This window comes from Hippichthys cyanospilos, chromosome 4, assembly GCF_059441005.1.
Source record: "Hippichthys cyanospilos isolate Australia breed blue-spotted pipefish chromosome 4, RoL_Hcya_1.0, whole genome shotgun sequence".
Lineage (NCBI taxonomy): Eukaryota > Metazoa > Chordata > Actinopteri > Syngnathiformes > Syngnathidae > Hippichthys > Hippichthys cyanospilos.
The window spans coordinates 4,226,153-4,249,994 of NC_142372.1; the positions used below are offsets into that span (position 1 = coordinate 4,226,153).

Genomic DNA, 23,842 nt, shown 5'->3' on the forward strand with positions numbered 1-23,842 from the left:
AGGTATAATTGTAAGAATGAATGGCAGCTCATATTTGTGTGCCCTGTGATTGGCTGTCAACCAGTTCAGGGTGTGTCCCGCCTAATTACCAGATACGACCCTCCTGATGATAAACGTCTGAGAAAAGGAATGGATGTATCTTTTTTTTTTCTAATGTTGTTGTATGGTGACCTTGACTTTCTTGGAATGGTTAGCGTCATTATTATTATTGTTATGAGTCAAAGATTCAAGGTAAAACTGTACACTTGAGTTTTGTGAAACAATGAAGCCATCAGGGCCAAACTGGATTCTGCCCACGTCACCAATTTCAACTTCATACTCAATTCATAGTATTTGTGTTAATTGTATAACCTAATATAATTATTTCACAAACTCGTGTATATCCCATATTAATAATCCCAGAGAATGTTAAAATCATCTCAGCACACTGGATCGATTTTTGGACGGCAAAATCAAGGTCAGCTGACGCACCGCCACCCACCTGAGGAGGAGGCGGAAGGTGAGCGCATGCGCACGCCTTTCACATCGCTGCGCGCGTGTGTGTGTGTGTGTATGTGTGTGTGTGATATTAATAAAGGCTTCCCTCCTCCTTCGCCGACTCGTGAGCGCTCGTCGCTGCAATACTCTCTTGCAAGTCGACACTCGCGGGGCCCCCGCTGGAAGTGGAGCGGCACCGGAGACGATGGCGGCGGACGAGGCGAAGAGGAAGAAGAAGGACGAAAAGAAGGACGATAGGGTGACATTGAAGAAAGAAATTGGACTTTTGAGCGCGTGCGCCATCATCATCGGTGAGCTTTTAACGCTGCGTGTTCAACTCGTTCGTATTCAAAACGTGATTATTTGCAAGTTTTTTTTTGTATTAAAGTTACAATAACACGCGTCCGGGACTGAAATCAGTACAGTAATTCACACCTGTGCAGTGAACCCGCTTTTCATGGGAAAAAAAAAATGTTCGTCTTTTACGCACAATCTGGAATTCACTCGTGATGTGTGACAGGATGCTGTTACTACTACTTAAGTAAAGTTGGCAAGATATTGGCAGATTCGGACTTTCGCGATCAATACCTCTCAGATAAAACGTCGTCGAAACACCAAAGTCGCCTTTATGCCTCCTTCGTAACACAGACTGCCAGCTACAATGTCAAAAAAAGACATTTGTAAAATATTTAAACCGTTTCTTTCGGTGAAAAGACGCAATTGAGCTCTATGAGCAGCAGAGGCTGGGCGAGCGCGCAAGGGACAGTCTGCAAATTACTAGATGAGGAGGGGGAAAAAAACAATAACGTCACAATTTGTGATTATGAATTCAACGAACAAATCAAAGACATTAACAATCATATTGGGACAGTGCTTTTGAATAAAAAAAGCGTTTGTTTAATTTTGGATAATTTGTGTACTTAAAAATCATTAATAAACTGTATATTCATCTATAGCTCCAATATTGTTTAATATAAGGAGTCCAAAATCACTGGGCATTCATGACATTTTCATGATCGCACTACAACACTCGTTTTTTAAATGAATTATTTTGATAAATTTTGGGGCTTTATTTTAAATGCTTGTTAATCATTTATACCCTCAAAAAGAATCAGTGGCTCCCCTTTTTGAGTTGGGGTAAACCCTCCTAAATCACTACAACCATCAATGAAGTACTCCCAATTATGCAACAACTGCTGGTTTTCTAATAAATTCCTTTGCCTAATTTTAAGGATTTTTTAAATGCATATTGACCATAATTTACCAATATATTGATTAATAGCTCTGCTGTTGGTTGAGTTAGGGACTCCAAAATCACCACAGACAACAGTGACAACCCTCGCCTTATGCTACATTCTTTGGTTTTCAAATAAATCCCTCTGCAAAATTTTAAGGATTTTTTTATGATTACTGATCAATATTTACCAATATATTGATCAATAGCTCTGAGTTTGGTTGGGTTAAAGACTCCAAAGTCACCCCACACATCAGTGACACCCCTCCCCTTATGCTACATCCTCTGGTTTTCAAAAAAATCCCTCTGCCTAATTTTAAGGATGTTTTTTATGATTATTGATCAATAATTACCCATATATTGATCAATAGCTCTGCTGTTGGTTGGGTTAGGGACTCCAAAATCACCACACACATCAGTGGCATCCTTACCCTTAGGCTACATCCTCTGGTTTTTAAATAAAGCCCTCTGCCTAATTTTAAGGAATTTTTTATAGTTATTGATCAATAATTACCCATATATTGATCAATAGCTCTGCTGTTGATTGGGTTAGGGACTCCAAACTCACCAAACACATTAGTGACATTCCTACCCTTATGCTACAACCTCTGGTTTTCAAATAAATCCCTCTGCCTAATTTTAAGGATTTTTTTATGATTATTGATCAATAATCACTCATATATTGATCAATAGCTCTGCTGTTGGTTGGGTTAGGGACTCCAAAATCACCACACACATCAGTGGCATCCTTACCCTTAGGCTACATCCTCTGGTTTTCAAATAAAGCCCTCTGCCTAATTTTAAGGAATTTTTTATAGTTATTGATCAATAATTACCCATATATTGATCAATAGCTCTGCTGTTGATTGGGTTAGGGACTCCAAACTCACCAAACACATTAGTGACATCCCTACCCTTATGCTACATTCTCTGGTTTTCAAATAAATCCCTCTGCCTAATTTTAAGGATTTTTTTTGTTTATTGATCAATATTTATCAATATATTGATCAATAGCTCTGCTGTTGGTTGGGTTAGAGACTCCAAAATCACGGCACACAACAGTGGCTTACCTCCCCTTAGACTACATTCTCTGGATTTCAAATAATACCCTCTGCCTAATTTTAAGGATTTTTTTTATGACTATTGATCAATATTTACACTTATATTGATCAATAGCTCTGAGTTTGGTTGGGTTAGGGATTCCAAAATCACCACACACATCGATGACATCCCTCTCCTTATGCTACATCCTCTGGTTTTCAAATATATCCCTCTGCCTAATTTTAAGGATTTTTTTATGATTATTGATCAATAATTACCCATATATTGATCAATAGCTCTGCTGTTGGTTGGGTTAGGGACTACAAAATCACCACACACATCAGTGGCATCCCTCCCATTAGGCTACATTTCCTGGTTTTGAAATAAGTCCCTCTGCCTAATTTTAAGGAATATTTGATCATTATTGATCAATATTTACCCATATATTGATCAATAGCTCTGCTGTTGGTTGGGTTAGGGACTCCAAAGTCACCCCACACATCAGTGACATCCATCCCCTTATGCAACATCCTCTGGTTTACAAATAAATCCCTCTGCCTAATTTTAAGGATTTTTTTATGATTATTGATCAATAATTACCCATATATTGATCAATAGCTCTGCTGTTGATTGGGTTAGGGATTCCAAAATCACCAAACACATCAGTGGCATCCTTACCCTTAGGCTACAATTTCTGGTTTTCAAAAAAAATCCCTCTGCCTAATTTTAAGGAATTTTTTATGGTTATTGATCAATATTTACCCATATATTGATCAATAGCTCTGCTGTTGGTTGGGTTAGGGACTCCAAAGTCACCCCACACATCAGCGACATCCCTCCCCTTATGCTACATCCTCTGGTTTACAAAAAAATCCCTCTGCCTAATTTTAAGGATTTTTTTATGATTCTTGATCAATAATTACCCATATATTGATCAATAGCTCTGCTGTTGATTGGGTTAGGGATTCCAAAATCACCAAACACATTAGTGGCATCCTTACCCTTAGGCTACAATTTCTGGTTTTCAAAAAAAATCCCTCTGCCTAATTTTAAGGAATTTTTTATGGTTATTGATCAATATTTACCCATATATTGATCAATAGCTCTGCTGTTGGTTGGGTTAGGGACTCCAAAGTCACCCCACACATCAGCGACATCCCTCCCCTTATGCTACATCTTCTGGTTTTCAAAAAAATCCCTCTGCCTAATTTTAAGGATTTTTTTATGATTCTTGATCAATAATTACCCATATATTGATCAATAGCTCTGCTGTTGGTTGGGTTAGAGATTCCAAAAACACCACACAACTCGGTGACAACCTTCCCCTTATGCTACATTCTCTGGTTTTCAAATAAATCTCTTTTCCAAGTTTTAAGGATTTTTTTTATGGTTATTGATCAATATTTATCCATATATTGATCAATAGCTCTGTTGTTGATTGGGTTAGGGACTCCAAACTCACCTAACACATTAGTGTCATCACTCCTCTTATGCTACATCCTCTGGTTTTCAAATAAATCCCTTTGCCTAATTTTAAGGAATATTTTATCATTATTGATCAATATTTACCCATATATTGATCAATAGCTCTGCTGTTGGTTGGGTTAGGGACTCCAAAATCACAAAACACATTAGTGACATCCCTACCCTTATGCTACAACCTCTGGTTTTCAAATAAATCCCTCTGCCTAATTTTAAGGATTTTAAGGATGGGTAAATATTGATCAATAATCATAAATAAAACTCTTAAAATTAGGCAGAGGGATTTATTTGAAAACCAAAGAATGTAGCATAAGGGGAGGGGTGTCACTGATGTGTGTGATGATTTTGGGGTCCCTTACCCCACCAAACTCAGAGCTATTGATCAATATATTAGTAAATATTGATCAATAATAGTAAATAATTCCTTAAAATTAGACAAAGAGATTAATCTGAAAACCGGGGAATGTAGCATAAAGGGGTGGGATACCACCGATGTGTTTGGTGATTTTGGAGTCCCTAACCCAACCAACAGCAAAGCTATTGATCAGTATATGTGTAAATATTGCTCAATATTAATAAAAAAAAAAAATCCTTAAAAATAGGCAGAGGGATTTATTTGAAAACCAAAGAATGTAGCATGAAGGGAGGAATGTCATTGATGTTTTTGGGGAATTTGGAGTCTCTAACTCAACTAACAGCAAAGTTATTGATCAATATATTGATACATATTGATCAATAATCATAAAAAAATCTTTGAAAACCAGAGGTTGTAGCATAAGGGTAGGGATGTCCCTAATGTGTTTGGTGAGTTTGGAGTCCCTAACCCACTCAACAGCAGAGCTATTGATCAATATATGGGTAAATATTGATCCATAATCATAAAAAAATCCTTAAAATTAGGCAGAGGGACTTATTTCAAAACCAGGAAATGTAGCCTAATGGGAGGGATGCCACTGATGTGTGTGGTGATTTTGTAGTCCCTAACCCAACCAACAGCCGAGCTATTGATCAATATATGTGTAAATATTGATTAATAATAATAAAATATTCTTTAAAAATAGGCAGAGGGAATTATTTGAAAACCAGAGAATGTAGCATAAGGGTAGGGATGCCACTGATGTGTGTGTTGATTTTGGAGTCTCTAACCTGACCAACAGCAGAGCTATTGATCAATATATGGGTAAATATTAATCAATAATATAAAAAAAATCCTTAAAATCTGGCAAAGAGATTTATTTGAAAACCAGAGAATGTAGCCTAATGGGAGAGATGCCACTGATGTGTGTGGTGATTTTGGAGTCCCTAACCAAACCAAACTCAGAGCTATTGATCAATATATTGGTAAATATTGATCAGTAATCATAAAAAAATCCTTAAAATTTGGCAGAGGTTTTTTTTTTTTAAACCAGCGAATGTAGCATAGGGGGAGGGATGTCACTAATGTGTTTGGTGAGTTTGGAGTCCCTAACCCAATCAACAGCAGAGCTATTGATCAATATATGGGTAAATATTGATCATTAATCATAAAAAATATCTTAAAATTAGGCAGAGGGATATATATGAAAACCAGAGGATGTAGCATAAGGAGAGGGATGTCATCGATGTGTGTGGTGATTTTGGGGTCCTTAACTCAACCAAACTCAGAGCTACTGATCAATATATTTGTAAATATTGATCAATAATAGTAAAAAAAAATCTTAAAATTAGGCAAAGAGATTAATCTGAAAACCAGGGAATGTAGCATAAGGGATGGGATACCACCGATGTGTTTGGTGATTTTGGAGTCCCTAACCCAACCAACAGCAGAGCTATTGATCAATATATGGGTAATTATTGATCAATAATCATAAAAAAATCCTTAAAATTAGGCAGAGGGATATATTTGAAAACCAGAGAATGTAGCATAAGGAGAGGGATGTCATTGATGTGTGGGGTGACTTTGGAGTCCCTAACCCAACCAACAGCAGAGCTATTGATCAATATATGGGTAAATATTGACCAATAATGATAAAATATTCCTTAAAATTAGGCAGAGGGTCTATGTTCAAAACTAGGAAATGTAGCCTAATGGGAGGGATGCCACTGATGTGTGTGGTGATTTTGTAGTCCCTAGCCCAACCAACAGCAGAGCTATTGATCAATATATGGTTAATTATTGATCAATAATCATAAAAAAATCCTTAAAATTAGGCAGAGGGATTTATTTGAAAACAAGAGGATGTAGCATAAGGGGAGGGATGTCACTGATGTGTGGGGTGATTTTGGAGTCTTTAACGCAACCAAACTCAGAGCTATTGATCAATATATTGGTAAATATTGATCAGTAATCATAAAAAAATCCTTAAAATTTGGCAGAGGGATTTATTAGAAAACCAGCGAAAGTAGCATAGGGGGAGGGGTGTCACTGATGTGTGTGGTGATTTTGGAGTCCCTAACCCAATTAACAGCCGAGCTATTGATCAATATATGGGTAAATATTGATCAATAATGACAAAATATTCCTTAAAATTAGGCAAAGGGAATTATTTGAAAACCAGAGAATGTAGCCTAAGGGTAAGGATGCCACTGATGTGTGTGGTGATTTTGGAGTCCCTAACCCAACCAACAGCAGAGCTATTGATCAATATATGGTTAAATATTGATCAATAATCATAAATAAAATCCTTAAAATTTGGCAGAGGGATTTATTAGAAAACCAGCGAATGTAGCATAGGGGGAGGGGTGTCACTGATGTGTGTGGTCATTTTGGAGTCCCTAACACAACCAACAGCAGAGCTATTGATCAATATATTGATACATATTGATCAATAAATTAAAAAAAAATTCTTAAAAATAGGAAGAGGGCTTTATTTCAAAATCAGTAAATGTAGCCTAAGGGGAGGGATGCCACTGATGTGTGTGGTGATTTTGGAGTCCCTAACACAACCAACAGCAGAGCTATTGACCAATATATGGTTAAATATTGATCAATAATCATAAATAAAATCCTTAAAATTAGGCAGAGGGATTTATTTGAAAACCAGAGGATGTAGCATAAGGGGAGGGATGTCACTGATGTTTGGGGTGACTTTGGAGTCTTTAACCCTACCAAACTCAGAGCTATTGATCAATATATGTGTATATATTGATCAGTAATCATAAAAAAATCCTTAAAATTAGGCAGAGGGACTTATTTGAAAACCAGGCAATGTAGCGTAAGAAGAAAAATGTCATTGATGTGTGTGGTGATTTTGGAATCCCTAACCCAACCAACAGCAGAGCTATTGATCAATATATGGTTAAATATTGATCAATAATGATAAAATATTCCTTAAAACCAAGCAAAGGGATTTATTTGAAATCCAGAGGATGTAGCATAAGGGAAGAGATGTCACTGATGTGTTTGGTGATTTTGGAGTCCCTAAATCTATCAACAGCCGAGTTATTGATCAATTTATGGGTAAATATTGATCAATAATGATAAAATATTCCTTAAAATTAGGCAAAGAGATTTATTTAAAAACCAGAGAATGTAGCCTAAGGGTAGGGATGCCACTGATGTGTGTGGTCATTTTGGAGTCCCTAACCCAACCAACAGCAGAGCTATTGATCAATATATTGATACATATTGATCAATAAATTTAAAAAAATTCTTAAAAATAGGAAGAGGGCTTTATTTCAAAATCAGTAAATGTAGCCTAAGGGGAGGGATGCCACTGATGTGTGTGGTGATTTTGGAGTCCCTAACACAACCAACAGCAGAGCTATTGATCAATATATGGTTAAATATTGAACAATAATCATAAATAAAATCCTTAAAATTAGGCAGAGGGATTTATTTGAAAACCAGAGAATGTAGCATAAGGGGAGGGATGTCACTGATTTGTGTGGTAATTTTGGAGTCTCTAACTCAACCAACAGCAGAGCTATTGATCAATATATTGGCAAATTATGGTCAATATGCATTTAAAAAAATTCTTAAAATTAGGCAAAGGAATTTATTAGAAAACCAGCAGTTGTTGGATAATTGGGAGTACTTCATTGATGGTGTAGTGATTTAGGAGTGTTTACCCCAACTCAAAAAGGGGAGCCACTGATTCATTTGAGGGTATAAATGATTAACAAGCATTTAAAATAAATCCCCCAAATTTATCAAAATAATTTATTTAAAAAACGAGTGTTGTAGTGTGATCCTGAAAATGTCATGAATGTGCCCAGTGATTTTGGACTCCTTATATTAAACAATATTATAGATATAGATGGATATTCAGTTTATTAATGATTTTTAAGTACAAACATTGTCCAAAATTAAACAACGCTTTTTTTTTATCCAAAAGCACTGTCTCAATATGATTATGTTAATGTCTTTGATGTGTTCGTTGAATTCATAATCACAAATTGTGGCGTTATTGTTTTTTCCCCCTCCTCATCTAGTATTTTGCAGACGGTCCCTTGCGCGCTCACCCAGCCTCTGCTGCTCATAGAGATCAATTGCGTCTTTTCACCGAAAGAAACGGTTTAAATATTTTACAAATGTCTTTTTTTGACATTGTAGCTGGTAGTCCGTGTTATGAAGGAGGTATAAAGGCGACTTTGGTGTTTCGACGACGTTTTGTCTGAGAGGTATTGATCGCGAAAGTCCGAATCTGCCAATATCTTGCCAACTTTACTTAAGTGTTACTACTACACTTCTTTTTTTTCTCTCTCTGTCTTTTGGGCGGAAACTATTGCATCACTTGCTGCCTACGTGGCTGGTTTATGTTGAACTGGAAAAACGTGTATACAGTAGAGATCGAATTCCTTGGTTTTAAGCCACGCTGTTTGATCCGTAAACGCATATATGCACATCAGAGTGGATGTTTAAGTGCAGGAAGTGGCTAGCTTCCTCGGAGTCATATTACACTGCATACATACTGCATTAGTGTGTGTGTCTGCGTGTTTGCGTCCAGACTTGACTTTGGCACCCCGCAGTTATTTCGATGAGCTCTTTAACTTTGATTTATATGCTTAAATAAAGCAACCTATACCCAGCTAACGTTACCAAAGAGACTTGTCATCAATCCTATGTAAACATGCCATCATGTGGATGAAACTAGTGTCTCTAAAAGGGGATATCCGCAAATGTGGCTGCAGCACGAGCGCCAGTGGTCGTATTTGCGTTTTATCTGCAGAGGGACTTAAAATGGAAATTGTGTAGAATTAAACTAATTCAAGGTTCTAAATTTGGCCCTCATGAGAAGAATTTAACTTGATAAATTTCACAGGCAAGGCCTTAAGTTGCATTTTACCATGTTTAGCTCATACGAATGTAAACAAGAAAAAATGTATAACAGTAGAATACTGAACTTAAGGATCAAAATGTTTTTTTTTTTTTTTTAAATATTTCCTCATCACTTTTGATTCAATTTGAGGAGGAGTTTTCTTATTTTGTTGGACCTTTGTTTTTTTTTCGGGTTGATCCAAGGAGCCTGAAGCAAAATTTTGTATCAAACAATAATATGACTGTATTGACAACAATTACTATTATTCTTACAGTTAGTGTTTAATGCATCTATGACCTTTTATTCTAAAATAGTTTAAATTGTCCACCATATGTCTCGTCCTCATGTCAGCAGGTACAGTACAGCGCTCTGAGGAATTACTTCAAAATAAAAGCCTGTTGCACTATACACAAATTAAGTCTAAAGAAACTTGACATTCTTGAACCGAAATGAAGTCCACGTGTTTACATCCTGCGGGTGCAAAATTTACACAGCAAACAGCGATGCAAATTTGCTCAGTTCGAGCCTTAGAACTTGAATTTGAAAGCAAATTCAAGAGCAAAACCAGTTTACTGCTGTTATGAGTCACAGCAATTAAAAAACATGTTTTTCACTGCTTTAACAAATGTAAAAATAAGTCAGGCTGTACTAATATTAAATTGATTTTATATTTGAAATGTTTAATCATGTGCATTGTCCCTCTCAACTAATAAAGGAGGAATGAACACTAAAGTGCATAGCAGGATGTGCTAAAAGTGAACCACCAAATAGAAAATAAAATTCTCAGTATTTCCTTTTACTGTCCTAAAATATTGATAGTCATAGAGGTGTAAAACCAATTCAAACACACCACATTTTAAAAACATTTGGGTTACAAAATAACCCAATTACTGTTCACAATTCACATCAAAGGGAAAGCATTGAAAGAAGACACCAGGGAGCTGAAATTTCACCCGATTGGTGACAACATGTCAAAGTTCAACATGGCACGACTACTTAGTTATTACACTACCAGGAGTGTGCTATACTTTGGATAAAATACTTACTTTGGATCAAAATACCGCACAAGTGTTAAACCGATCCGTTTTTAGAGTGTACGCATATACAGAAACACGTCATGCAACAAAGACACCACATGCATCACAACCCCCAAACAAACATGAGGATAAATTTAGTGGACGGTATCAGGGGCTAGTCCACCAAAGAGTAGAACCTAAACATTGGCGAGCTCCACCCGTGCTGCATTTACTGCCACTTTGGATAAATGACAACTGTAACTACATTAGCGTTCCAGTGTGCTCACATGACTCCATTCCACGAGTTCCTTTTTAGTTGCAACGTTAGCCGGTGGAGAGGGGGAGGCCTACGGCGGGGGCCGTGGCGTCATATTATCCAGGGCTGCAAGTCGCTGGAACAATAGTCTCAGTTTTCTTGAGAGAAGTTCCACAGAACTATTGGCTCATGCGCTAGCCAGGCCTGTTAGCATCGGCATCACTAATACGGAATATTTATTTTGAAAGAAACTGATGCTCGATTGTCGTTTGAACTCGTCACTGGGCCCATTGGACGCACTCCCATCGGGTTGGATATCCAATAGCAGATCGGTTTTATTTTTGAGATCATGTACCAGTATTTATCTATACTAAGGTCATTCCGCGATGAGTGCCGGAAATGGGCAGTGAGTTAGGCTGGTCCATTTTAATAAGGATGGCAGGAGGCGGTGTTGGGGGGGGCGCATTTGGAGGTTTAGTAGTTTATGACATAACAAAGACAACAAGGCCGTTACGCAACATCTCACACGGCCTCCACAAGTGAACGTGACAACCATGAATGCGTTTCTCTGCTCACGCCTCATCATTAGTGGACCCTCGGAGATGTTGAGAACACAACCGAAGTAGGGGGGGTGTTGATGTGTGATGATGAGATGATAAGACTTGCGTGCGACTCTATTGCGTGCCTTTTCAGATGAAATGCCGTGAAAATTTAGCATCACCATTATAATAAAGTTTCATGCATGCAAACTTGGTCGTATAATTTCTGCCCTGGAGGTTGTTCGGGTATAAGCAATTAAAGCAATATTTTTACGAATAAATACAACTTTTTTTGTGTGTGGGTACCTGCTAAAATTCTGTTCTGTAACGTTGCAATATCGATTATGCGCTATATGCACTTTTAAGAGGTCTTCTGAAATCATTCAGTATCATGGGCGAGAATTCTCATCTTTTAAAATAGTAACAGCAATAATAAATAATAAACCTATGGTCAAATATGTTTTTTTTATGGAGAGGAGCTGACACCCTTGACTGTAGAATTGTAGAATTTTGACCTTTTGTCACCATCTGGGTGAAATTTCAGCTCCCTGGTGTCTTCTTTCAATGCTTTCCCTTTGATGTTACATGCCTATGATGTAAAGATCAAAAGAGTGGACAATATACTGCACAAAAACACAGTATTTGAGCTTGTATACACAAGCTGAGAAGACAAATTTCTATTTCTTCAAAATTCGCATAGATGGGCAAACAACAGATAAAAGTGCTTGTCTTCAAAAAAAATCGAGCATTGTCCTAATTGATCCCATAGGGGCAAACATTGGTTACTGTCCCCATGGTAGCGATTCCATTGAGAAAGCTGTAAACATCTAAGGAATAAAAGCGGTAGCTAAGGAGGGCGCTAAGGTGGCAACCAGATAAAACGTCACAATCACCATCGAGCTAATATTGTATTTTTCAAGATTCAAGCGTTTTATTGTCATATGCATAGTAATACTACACAATGAAATTCTTATTTTGTTCACTTCCCCGAGCAGGCTACGTTCCACAATCGAGCACATAATAAAGTAGGCAATAAAACAAAATCAATAATAGGGCAGTAATAATGAAGCGCTAATAAATGGACTTACATTCTGAGCATATTATGGAGAAGATGGAGTGGAAGAAACTGTATATTGGAGGATGATCATGCAAAATATCTTGTCGTGCAAAATATGATGTATTTAGCAGCAGGATTTGTAAGGTGCATGTGTGCGTGCGGTAAAGTGACTTGTGATGAGGCAGATTAGCGCGTGAGGTATTTGTTCCGAATCTGGATGGCCTGTGGGTAGAAGCTGTTTGCCAGCCTGGCAGTCCTGGCCCTCAGGCTCTTGTGGAAGTCTGCCTACCCCTAACCCTAACCCTAACCCTAACCCTGGGCAAAGATCCAGAAATGAATTTCAAGCTACATTGTACTATCAAAAAAATAAATACATAAATAAATTAAAAATAAGGTAAGCAGAGCTGCATTGAGTGTAGCTGGGTGTACAGATTAGCGTTAGCTAACCGTGTGAATTCACAAAGTGACAGTGGGGGGCGAGCCATTTGTGCCACAGATACAAATGCGCACCTTAATGAATGAAAATGCTTTTATTGTCTTCCGCAGTTTTTACTGCACACACTCTGCTGGCTCCCGTTCAATTCCATAGCTCCGCCCCCATCGTCATAGTGACAAAACCCCAGGCTATGATTAATTGATTTTACACGAAAGGATGGCGCCCTCGCCGGCGTCACAATGGCGGCATCCGCTAACCAAGTACTAATTTGTTTGGCCCGCCCACCTCAACGCTCAGCCAGTATGCCGTGATACATGGACGTGAGCAGCCCGACGTTTCGGCACTACGCTCAATGAAAGGGGCGTGAGAAAGTGTCACGGGTGGACGACTGGTGGGACGGGAAATAAAGACGAAAAAGTGTCCAGTAGGTGGAGCGAGTGACGGCGATCTCGATTTCCGAGACCTCAAGAAGGATGCGGGGGGAGCGGGAGAAAGGGGAGGTCATAAATCCAATCCCCCTATTGGTTGTGAATTCGAGTGAAGTTCATTACTATGCTGAAAGCGAAACGTGGCTTTCCGACTCCCATTGAGACCCAGGAACTCCCTCCGCAGGCAAGTTCTGCTTAATCCGGCCCACCGAGCATTTTCTTGAGCGAATTTTATTGCTGCTGGTTTTTCTCCCTAATTTTAGTTGTGTAAAATTTACGTAGAGTTTTCGTTGCTGCTGTTGTTTCACTCATTCGATGCCAGGGACGGATTTTCATGTGTTTTTTTTAAGTGTCTGGACACTAAGGACATTAATTTCCAGATACTTAGGTATTAAATCGATACTTAAGTATCTGGGACTAAATGTCTGGACGCTTAGCAAACGTGAAACTACTTCTCTGCCATTGAATGAATTATCTTTTTGTATTGAATTATCTGTATGTACGCTATGTTTCTTAATCTCTATATACACACACACACACATACACACACACACACATTATATATATATATATATATATATATATATATATATATATATATATATATATATATATATATATATATATGTGTCAAGCTATGATGTTTTTTTAGCAAATTAATCAAAAGACCTTTCGTAATCCATAATTACCTTTTTTTAAGTAATTGATTTCCAAAATGTCCATAATTAATTGTGATTAATTCCATTTATTAACCAGCTATTTCCTATAAGGCTTGCAACAAATATTTCCTTAGGTAGGGGCTTGTAATCGACGTAAAATCATCATAATAAATATTTTGTTTCAAAGTAATAGTTTCCTTTGACCCTTTAAAATGTTATTGTCAACTTTTGAAAAAAACTACCAAATGTAACTCTTTGTTCCAGGCGTTTCTTTACTCAGTCTTCTCTTAAAAACAACTCTCCGAACTTCTCACTTCTCAGTTACATTCTGCCCATCAGCACCACACTCCAGCAGTGTTTGCAAGGCCCTATGGGGGTAACTTGAGCCAGGTGTTTTGCTCCGAGATGGTACATCAAAGTCGTACAACTAAATACGGTGTTTGAACTCCGCTTTGCATAATGTTAAGCCAGTGAGCATGCATTATAAATTCTCCATGAATCTCCAAATTCAATATCTGCCCTAATATATATATATATATATATATATATATATATATATATATATATATATATATATATATATATATATATATATATATATATATATATATATATATATATATGTGTGTGTCTCTTTTCTGTGGTCAGGCAACATCATCGGCTCGGGCATCTTCGTGTCCCCCAAAGGCGTCTTGGAGCATGCGGGCTCAGTGGGACTGTCGCTCATCGTGTGGGTGTGTGGAGGCGGGATCTGCGTGCTGGGTTCCATGTGCTACGCTGAGCTGGGTGTCACCATACCCAAGTCGGGAGGGGACTACTCATATGTGACGGAAATCTTTGGCGGTCTCGTCGGGTAAGAATATGAGAGCGGAGATTAGTAGAGGTGAGGGGGGGTCAGGCTTGCGCTGTATGCTCAAGTCATGTGGCAGTCTCAAGTCCTTATCTTTAAGTTGGAAAAATGAATGTAATATTTCCTTTTTACATATGTAAGATTTGTTTTGAATTGTTCATTTTTGTATGAGTGCACGTCTCATAACGTCCCTCTAACTTGCACTACTTGATGATGTTCATTTGCAAGGGAAAAATCTCATGAAAAAAGGAAAACATTGGCAAAATTAATCCTTCACTGCAGTGCTTATGAATTCAAAATAATCCAAATATTGTATAAAAAAAGGTCATTTTCAGCAAAAAAAGGGGTTATTTTTAATAATCCAATATCTTTTAAATAACCCCTAAACTAACCCCATTGGGTTAGATACAAAGATATCAGGTTGCTAAAAATAAACCAACAAGGTTGTTTTTTTAATCAACAATCAACCAGAATTTTTTGTAAATGAACCAATTGGGGGGTTAGATATACCAAATTTATATTTAAAAAAAACACCAAGGAGTTTTTTTTTTTTTTTTTTAAACAATGTTGGGTTATTTTTAACAGCGGAATATTTCTTTAAAATAAACAAATATTTCTTTGTTTTGAACCCAACAGGGATTATTTTCAACCTGGTTTTTGACGCGTGCTAAACTGAGCTGTGTGTGTGGTTTTTTTTTTAACTCGTGAAAGTGTATCTAAATGTAGTGTGTTGTGCGTGCCTTAGCTTCCTGTTGCTATGGAGCGCCGTGCTCATCATGTACCCAACCACGCTAGCCGTCATCGCACTGACTTTTGCTAACTACGTGCTGCAGCCGGCCTTCCAGAACTGCCTGCCGCCTTACGCCGCCACCCGGCTGCTGGCCACCACCTGCGTCCGTGAGTAGCCCGCACCTCCGCCGTCAATCAAAATTTGATGCGGCTGTTGCCAGGGATGAAATGCTTGACCCGTTTCGTTTTACTCTTTCAAATGTTGATTAGTGTTACAAGCGTAATTAACGGCTCCGGGAGTATTAGCCGCCTGCTAATGTTATTATTTATGTTCATTTTCAAAATAGTTTGTTTTATCTCATTTTTAAAGTTGCATGGTTATAAATTCTTATTATTTTTCATGATATATTTGAACTCCTTTTCTAATCTTGTTTTTTTTTCCAGTTTTATTTTAACATAATGCTGTATTTATCATTTATGTATCATTTTGTCCAGAGCTGGCTGAGGCTAACTGCGTATTGTATGTGTTTATGTGTGAACAAGATAGTGTGGGCTGTTCATTTATTCTAAGAATAGGAAGCCTGCCCCCCCCCCCCAACCCCCAATAAATGTTAGTATTCCACTGCCGAGCTTTGGGCTCTGCCTGGCACACAGATTTACCTGCGCTGTCACTTTTCTGGACGCTTGGCGCCGCCCTCCTGTCAGCGGCAGCGCTTGGCATGTCGGGGATTGGAACGGGAGGAGGGCACTCCAGAATTTCTGTGAAGGAAAAAGCGGGGGGAGGCGGCGTGAGGGGGGGGGGGGGTTTCACCAGCTTGGTCCCACAGAAAAGCAGCAGGCAAACATTCACAGCGGAAGCGGTTTGAGTGGTGGGAGGAAACGTTTTGCCCTGTGATGGATGCTCTAGAACGCCCCCCAGTAAGAAAGAATTTCAAGGGCTATAAAATCAAAAAGGTTGCACGCTTATCTTGGTGGCTAAAAATCTAAAATAAAAAACTACGCGGGCACGACTTTATGCGGGGCGACTTTGGTTGTTCATCGTGATATTGTTGCGTTTTTGTTTTGCAGTGTTCCTGACATGGGTTAACTGCTCCAGCGTGCGCTGGGCCACGAGGATCCAGGATGTGTTCACGGTGGGGAAACTGCTGGCTCTGGGCCTCATCATCATTGTTGGACTGGTTCAAATTGGCCGAGGTAAAGCTTTGGTCCCGCCGCGTTCAATGCAATTTTACTGACGACAGTGCCTGATTGGAGGTCAACACAGGTAGTAGTTAGCCATTATAGTTGACCCCTGGATGTAAATGGTTAAACTTTGCCATCAAATAAATTCCATTTGCAAGCATTTAGGAATGAAAACACGGTGCCGTTTTGAACCTTTACTTGTTTTGAGAATCTATAGTCATTTTTAGCCTCCTAGTGCGTTTTTTAATGTATTTTGTTAGATGTTTCTAGATCAGTGGGCCAAATCGGGTCGGAATTGAAAGAGCTGTTTTGGGATTTTGACTACTGGATTGTTTTGACAACTGATTGTTCTCGGTGCATTTGTTCAGGTTATTACGACGCTCTGGTGCCCAGCGTGGCTTTCGAGTTCAGTCAGGAGCCGTCCGTTGGCCAGATCGCGCTGGCCTTTCTGCAGGCGTCCTTCGCTTACAGTGGTTGGAACTTTCTCAACTACGTCACAGAAGAAGTGGTGGAGCCACGCAAGTATGTTTTTTTTTTTAGCAGTTCATAATACCTGCTAATGACGCTGAAAATTTTGACATGAAAATGAAATGTATTTGGTGTAGGCATCACGCTACAAAACACGATTCCGTTCTGTTTTTGATGCGTGGGGTGCAAAACGATTTGAGGATGATTTTGAGATGGTTCTACTCAATGGGATTCCGGTTCGATTCGATATGGGCCAGTTCGAGATAGTGTTGTAGTCAAGACCAGCCCAACCAAGACCAAGACATTATCGAGACTAGAGTATCGAGATGGAGACCAAGATGTTTTAGATGTCGAGACTTAGGCAAGTCCAACACATTTAGAGGTCAAGACCGAGAAGACTCAAGAGTTTTGGAGGTTGTAACTGGAGTAAGACCAAGACTTTTGGAGATTGAGACAAGAGGAAAACTTTTGGAAGTTGAGTGACATAAGACTAGGACTTTTGGAGGTTCTGACCGAGACAAGAGCAAAACTTTTGGAGGCCATGACCGTGACACGAGGAAGACCTTTAGAAGTTAAGCTCGAGACAAGACCTCCGAAGATTTTAGCAGAGAGGAGACCAAGTCCTTTGGAGGTCGAGACCGAGACAAGTCCAACACATTTAGAGGTCAAGACCAAGAAGACTCAAGAGTTTTGGAGGTTGTAACTGGAGTAAGACCAAGACTTTTGGAGATTGAGACAAGAGGAAAACTTTTGGAAGTTGAGTGACATAAGACTAGGACTTTTGGAGGTTCTGACCGAGACAAGAGCAAAACTTTTGGAGGCCATGACCGTGACACGAGGAAGACCTCTAGAAGTTAAGCTCGAGACAAGACCTCCGAAGATTTTAGCAGAGAGGAGACCAAGTCCTTTGGAGGTCGAGACCGAGACAAGACGAAAGCTTTTGGAAGTTGAAAGTGATATAAGACTAAGACTTCTGGAGGTCAAGACCGAGACAAGCCCAAGACGTTTAAAAATAAAATGCTCGACGCAATTGAAGTGCTGCACAAACAGCGTAATTGAGAGCTCTTGGCAGAGAAAAAAACAAGCATAATTAAATGTTCCGTAACGTGGGTTAGATTCCAGTTGTTTTTTTTTTCTTTTTCTTGCTGTCAACTTCTTGCCCCTATCATGACTGTGCCTTCATTTTGTCCCATTAGGAACTTGCCCCGTGCCATTTACATCTCCATCCCCTTGGTGACGCTGGTGTACACCATGACAAACATCGCCTACTTCTCTTCCATGACCCCTGAGGAGCTGCTGGCCTCAAATGCTGTGGCGGTGGTAAGTGTTCACATGAGTTGCTTTTGCACTAATAAGAAGCCGCGAGGCCCTCATTTAGATGTTCCATGCGCCCGCGCTCGTCTAAACACGGCAATGTCAATAATTTTGTTTTTGTGGAACAGGAATTAGGCAGGAAATTCCACCAGTTTTTTTGTTTTCATCTCAGATGGCAGCCATTTTGTCAGGCTGTCGTCGGGAAATTACATTATAATTGCTCAGAGGTCAGGTAACATCCAATCGTGGCTCAGCTTGCCGACGTCACATGACCTGACTCTGAAAAAAGGTGAACGCAGAATTAATTAGAACGTCATTTCAGGGAGAGTAGGTGAAATCATGTAATATAATTATTTTTAATGCCATGATGGGAAAAAGTTTTGTTTTCAAATTAAGAGCAAATTAATTGGAACCCGAAGCACCTCATTGCTAAATTGTGTTTTAGTTTCTCCCCCATATGCCTTCATTTGGTTTAGTCTTATATGAATGTGCATTGTAATCAATGATGCAATTGTCAGGACCATCCAAAAATATAAAGATGATGTTACATGAGATTATATCTACAGGTAGCCCTATGAGTTACAAATTTTAATAAGACATGGAAGGCGCAACACACTGTTTTAAGTCTTTTTTTTTTTCCTCATCCAAAAATTCTTCGGCCTTGTTTGAGGTATTTGGTTGTATGTACAACGTAAAAAATGAATAGGTTGACTTACATACATTATTTCCATTTTTAAAATGAAGTTGTAAAAAAAATCTCTACTGCCCCCTAGTGGCTTGGCATGCGTTTGTGTGTGGATGCCATTTGTTTCAAGGAAGCTGTCTGGAGAGAAAAAAAATTAATTCGCACAAAGAGAAGATCATTATGCAGAATTGTCTTTGTGAAGACAATTTAATTTTGTTACAGTCCTGCGTTCCCATATCAAAATTAATATTATGACTAATATTCATGTTTTGCAATTGTATATCACATTGTAGACATTTGGAGAAAAACTGCTGGGCATGTTCTCGTGGGTGATGCCCATATCCGTGGCCCTGTCCACCTTCGGAGGCATCAACGGCTATCTCTTTACCTCCTCCAGGTAACACACACCAGGGTGCCTAAACTTTTTATTTATTTATTTATTTTTGCTTGGAGAACTCATTTCGAAATGCAAGGAAAGTGAAACAAAATACACTGCTGAATATTAAGCCACTGCATTATAGTAAAACAACCAAACGTTGTGAGAAAGTGAGCCAAAGCTTCAAAATAAAATACCATAACAAGTAAAGTATGACACGAATGACCTTTTGACCCTTTTATTTTGAAGTTAGTTTGAAGCAAATCAGTGTGGTTAAAAAAAAAACAAAACAACAAAATCAACGACTGTCTCTTTTTCTCGATTGACGTAAATTTTTGTGTTCGTTTCGTGTTCTGAACACATGAGACGTCACTGGAAAGGCCAGGATGTCCTCAACTGAGCACACCAGGACTTAGTAGGCTAGCTCCAAAGACTTCAAAGATATGGACCAAAAACAAATGTCCACAACATTGGACACAAATGAATAGGCTGCTTTTCAGGGGGAAACGGTGGAGATTTCGATGTGTGTAAACGTCATTTTGTTATGTGTGTGTAGGTTATGTTTCTCAGGGGCCAGGGAGGGTCACCTGCCGTACTTGCTGGCCATGATCCACCTAAAAAACTGCACCCCCATCCCCGCCCTGCTGGTCTGCGTGAGTAACTGCACTTTTTAACCGCAACAAAACATAGAGCACAACATTGGGTACAGCCATATGCAACATCTCCGCTGATGTCCCGCAGTGCTTCGCCACCATCGTCATCCTGTGCATCGGCGAGACACACAACCTGATCAACTACGTGTCCTTCATCAATTATCTGTCGTACGGGGTCACCATCGCTGGCCTGCTCTACCTCCGCAAAAAGAAGCCAGACTTGATGCGACCAATCAAGGTATTACAAAAAAAAAAACCTCACACTAGAGGTGGGATGTTCTCAACATTTTTTTTTGAAGCATGCACCCTCTGTGATTTTTTTTTTTTTTTTTTTACAACTAAGTACTTAGCATAGGTCGCTTGATGTTCCAATTCATTTGCTCTAAATTTGAAAGGATATCTGTACCTTTCTTGCCATTAGATTAAAAGCATCACATTAGATTTGCTGATACGTGCAGACACCCTGCAAAAATATTATATTATTATGCTTAAGTGCCTTATGCCTTTTGAAAACAACTGCAGTTAGAACAGGAAGTGGTGGTGCATGGCGTCAAATTTTCATGATAGTTTCAAGAGTTTACTCAATAAAAACGGTTGGATTTGGGGAAGTTCCCCAGCTACTTTCACTCATTAAACACAAACTTTGATGGGTATCTGTCTGAATAGCATGTGCAAAAATGTTGGGAAACCGAAATTGAGCAGGAAGTCGCCAAGTTTGGTTCAAATGATTCATTCGGGCTGAATTTCATACCTCGTAATTTATTTCCATGGCAGTAAGAACGCTCGTTTCTTACAGTTTGCAGCTTTTCTTTTTTTTTTTTGATGGCTACTGCCCCTTATCACTTTCACTTGATATTGGGCGCCATCTTGTGTCACGAAAGATTAATTACATGGCATTTGCATTTGGTACTCGTGAACAAGCCTGTCTTTTAGTTTTTTAAAACGCAGCGGTTCCCAAACTATTATGCATAGCTCGCCTTTTAAAAATGAAATTATTTTCAGCCCCCCTCCCCAAATAATTGGATTGACAATAATTTCTAGTTAAATCTATATATGTTCAAAGAATCATATTCTACTCCAGTCTGCTTTGCAAAACAGAATGTCAAATGGAGACATTAAAGTGTATTTTTTTTTTTTATTCGTTCACATTTTTTATGGCCATTGCATTGACGTCCGTGTATTATTTTATTATTATAATCATTTCATATGATTTCCTCTTCTTTGGTCGTACACGTCTGGCGTTGTTTTTCTGTGTTTTGGGGGAATTTTGACTCTTTAGTGAATCGTTTTGGGGCACATCTCTAATAAATAGGCATATGTCTAGCTTGTAAACATTATTTCATGGGAATCAACAAAAAACACGAACAACAAACTTAACTTAATAGTCACTGCAGTGGTCACTTCTACGGTTGAAAAATTATACTGTGAGTTTACTAAGCCAGTGAAATTTATAATAATGAAAAGTGTTAATATAAATTACGCTGGCCCCCAGAGGGGTCGCACTCCACAGTTTGCAAACCGCGGATCAAATTTGAAAAGCTATGCAAATACAAATAAAGGCCTTAAATGTTGTATGAGACATAAATTAAACAGTTGGATGAAATCATCCAAAGATATGAATGTGTGATCAGAAAAAAATCCAAAGAAGTGTTTTTTTTTGTGTTTGTGTGGTTCGCAGGTGAACCTGCTGATCCCCATCGCCTACATGCTGTTCTGGGTGGTTCTGCTATGCTTCAGCTTGTACTCTGAGCCGGTGGTGTGCGGCCTGGGCATGGTCATCATGCTCACGGGTGTGCCCGTCTACTTTGTGGGCGTCTGGTGGAAGAACAAACCCAAGTGGATTTACAAATTCACAGGTGACTCTTCGCCCACTGTCAATTCCATACTCGTGTGTGTGCGCGCTTCATGTTGTTCATCTCCCGCAGAGAAACTGACCTACATGGGCCAGAAGGCGTGTTACGTGATGTTCCCTCAGGAGGACCCCGCTGAGGCCCAACCCCTCACGTCGTCCAAAGACAGAGACTGAGCCTTTGTCGCCCTCTAGCGGGCAACATCATAACACATACACTCCTGTTGAAATGTGACTTCGTAGACACACGGAACACGCGAACACACTCAGGACGGACGCAGCGCATTGAAGTATTGGCAGAGCTTCGCTTTTTGCCCCTGACCACCACGTGACAGAAAATGTGGTAAAAGTAAAGTACTGTGTATATTTTGGAATAAACACACGCACACAGACGAAACATATAGAACACACAAATACACCTTCTGGGGTTTGGTGCCGCCCAGAAGTAAAAAATGACAACAGTTTTTGGAACAGGTTTCGAAAAAGTGCACCTCTGGACCGCAAGCCTTTTCCACATCCAGTGCTTCCTGTTTTTTTCTGACGCACAAGGGCGCCTCCCAGAGGATTGGAGTGCTTACCGACATATTTTTTCTATGCAATTTAGTCTTTTATATCCATACTAAAACGGGTTTTAACAATGAAAACACATCCAAGACAAGGTGAAGACTTTTTTTTTGTGAAACAGTTTTAAAATAATTTTCAATGCAAAGGCTTTTTTTTTCTTGCACGTTGTCAACTTTTGTTATGGAGATTTACTACTTTACTATCAGTTTTCCATACATGCATCCAGTGTGCCTTTTCCGTAAAATTACCAGTACTTTCGTGAGATCTCGTCTCAGATAAACTGACATTACAGTGAGGCAGCACAGTGCCACCTGCTGCTGCTCTTGGAGGAAATCATTTTAAAGTTGATTTTCAAGATGTTTTTTTGTTTGTTTGTTTTAATTCCAAAATTGTCTCTGGTTGGCTTCCGAGGTCTTTTATGCTACATTTATGTGAATGTGCCTTATTGATGAGCATCGGTTTTTGTTTATTGTCATATTTTATGTAATATTTGTATTGAGGCCAGAGGAACAAAGCTAAACTGTTTCTTAATATCTGTTGTTGCTAAATGGCCGATCAACAAGCATCATAATGGTGCACCATGCTCCATATTTATACATGAAATGAATATTAACTGCCATTATATCACCACTACTTTGTGTTGAGCTATGCATATTACTTCCTGGTTTTGGTCTAGAATAACAATAACAACAACAACAATAACAATAATAATGATGATAATAATAATAATAATGATAACCCAAAGATCCTCTTTTTTTACTTTTTATATGTGCAAACTGTATGCTGTAATATGGACTTTTTCAATACAGCACACCATTTGTAAGCACTTGAAACAACAGTTTTAAAAAAATGTCGGAACTGTACTACATAGAATGGGAAAGATTAAAAAGTTTGAAAAATTGCAAAGACAGTGTTTGTATTGTATGGTTTTAAACTCACGGGTGCTGTGGGTGTCGGAAGGTTTCAAACTGCCAAACAAATCAAGAAAGAAAACACATTTCTGCTGTCTTACCGAAGGCACTGTTAACGCCTTATTTAAACAGATTCCGGCCAACTGGTTCGAGAGGCGACATGTTGCAGCCCAGCCTGCGTAACGCCATACACGCCTGCCACACATTTTTAAGGCACCTTCCTGTCCTATGCCCTTTTCAGAATTTTAATATTAAAAGAAGCTGTATAAATGGACAAAGACAATCTTGCAGCTGGGTTACATGTTTTCCCTTGAAGCAATAAATAAGCGGTGAACATCTGTGATATAGTCTGTCAATTTGAACACTGCTCTTTCGTTATTTATTTCCTGCCAGTTT

The 23,842-nt window shown here is 38.9% G+C and overlaps 2 protein-coding genes across 2 annotated transcripts in view; one reads left to right on the forward strand and one right to left on the reverse strand.

The window, feature by feature from the left end:
* Nucleotides 1-23,842, reverse strand: part of rhpn2 (rhophilin, Rho GTPase binding protein 2) — a 56,662-nt gene that overhangs the window by 32,391 nt on the left and 429 nt on the right. The window contains exon 2 of the mRNA XM_088412855.1: nucleotides 16,105-16,203. The gene's annotated coding sequence lies outside the window, so the exon portion shown is untranslated. The remainder of the gene's footprint in view (nucleotides 1-16,104; nucleotides 16,204-23,842) is intronic.
* Nucleotides 566-23,441, forward strand: slc7a10a (solute carrier family 7 member 10a). The gene is made up of 11 exons (XM_088412859.1): nucleotides 566-788; nucleotides 14,514-14,718; nucleotides 15,461-15,612; nucleotides 16,513-16,638; nucleotides 16,995-17,148; nucleotides 18,291-18,414; nucleotides 19,387-19,490; nucleotides 20,026-20,122; nucleotides 20,211-20,360; nucleotides 21,801-21,978; nucleotides 22,048-23,441. The coding sequence occupies exons 1-11, from the start codon at nucleotides 683-685 to the stop codon at nucleotides 22,146-22,148; spliced, it is 1,497 nt and encodes a 498-aa protein (XP_088268985.1). The 5' UTR covers nucleotides 566-682; the 3' UTR covers nucleotides 22,149-23,441.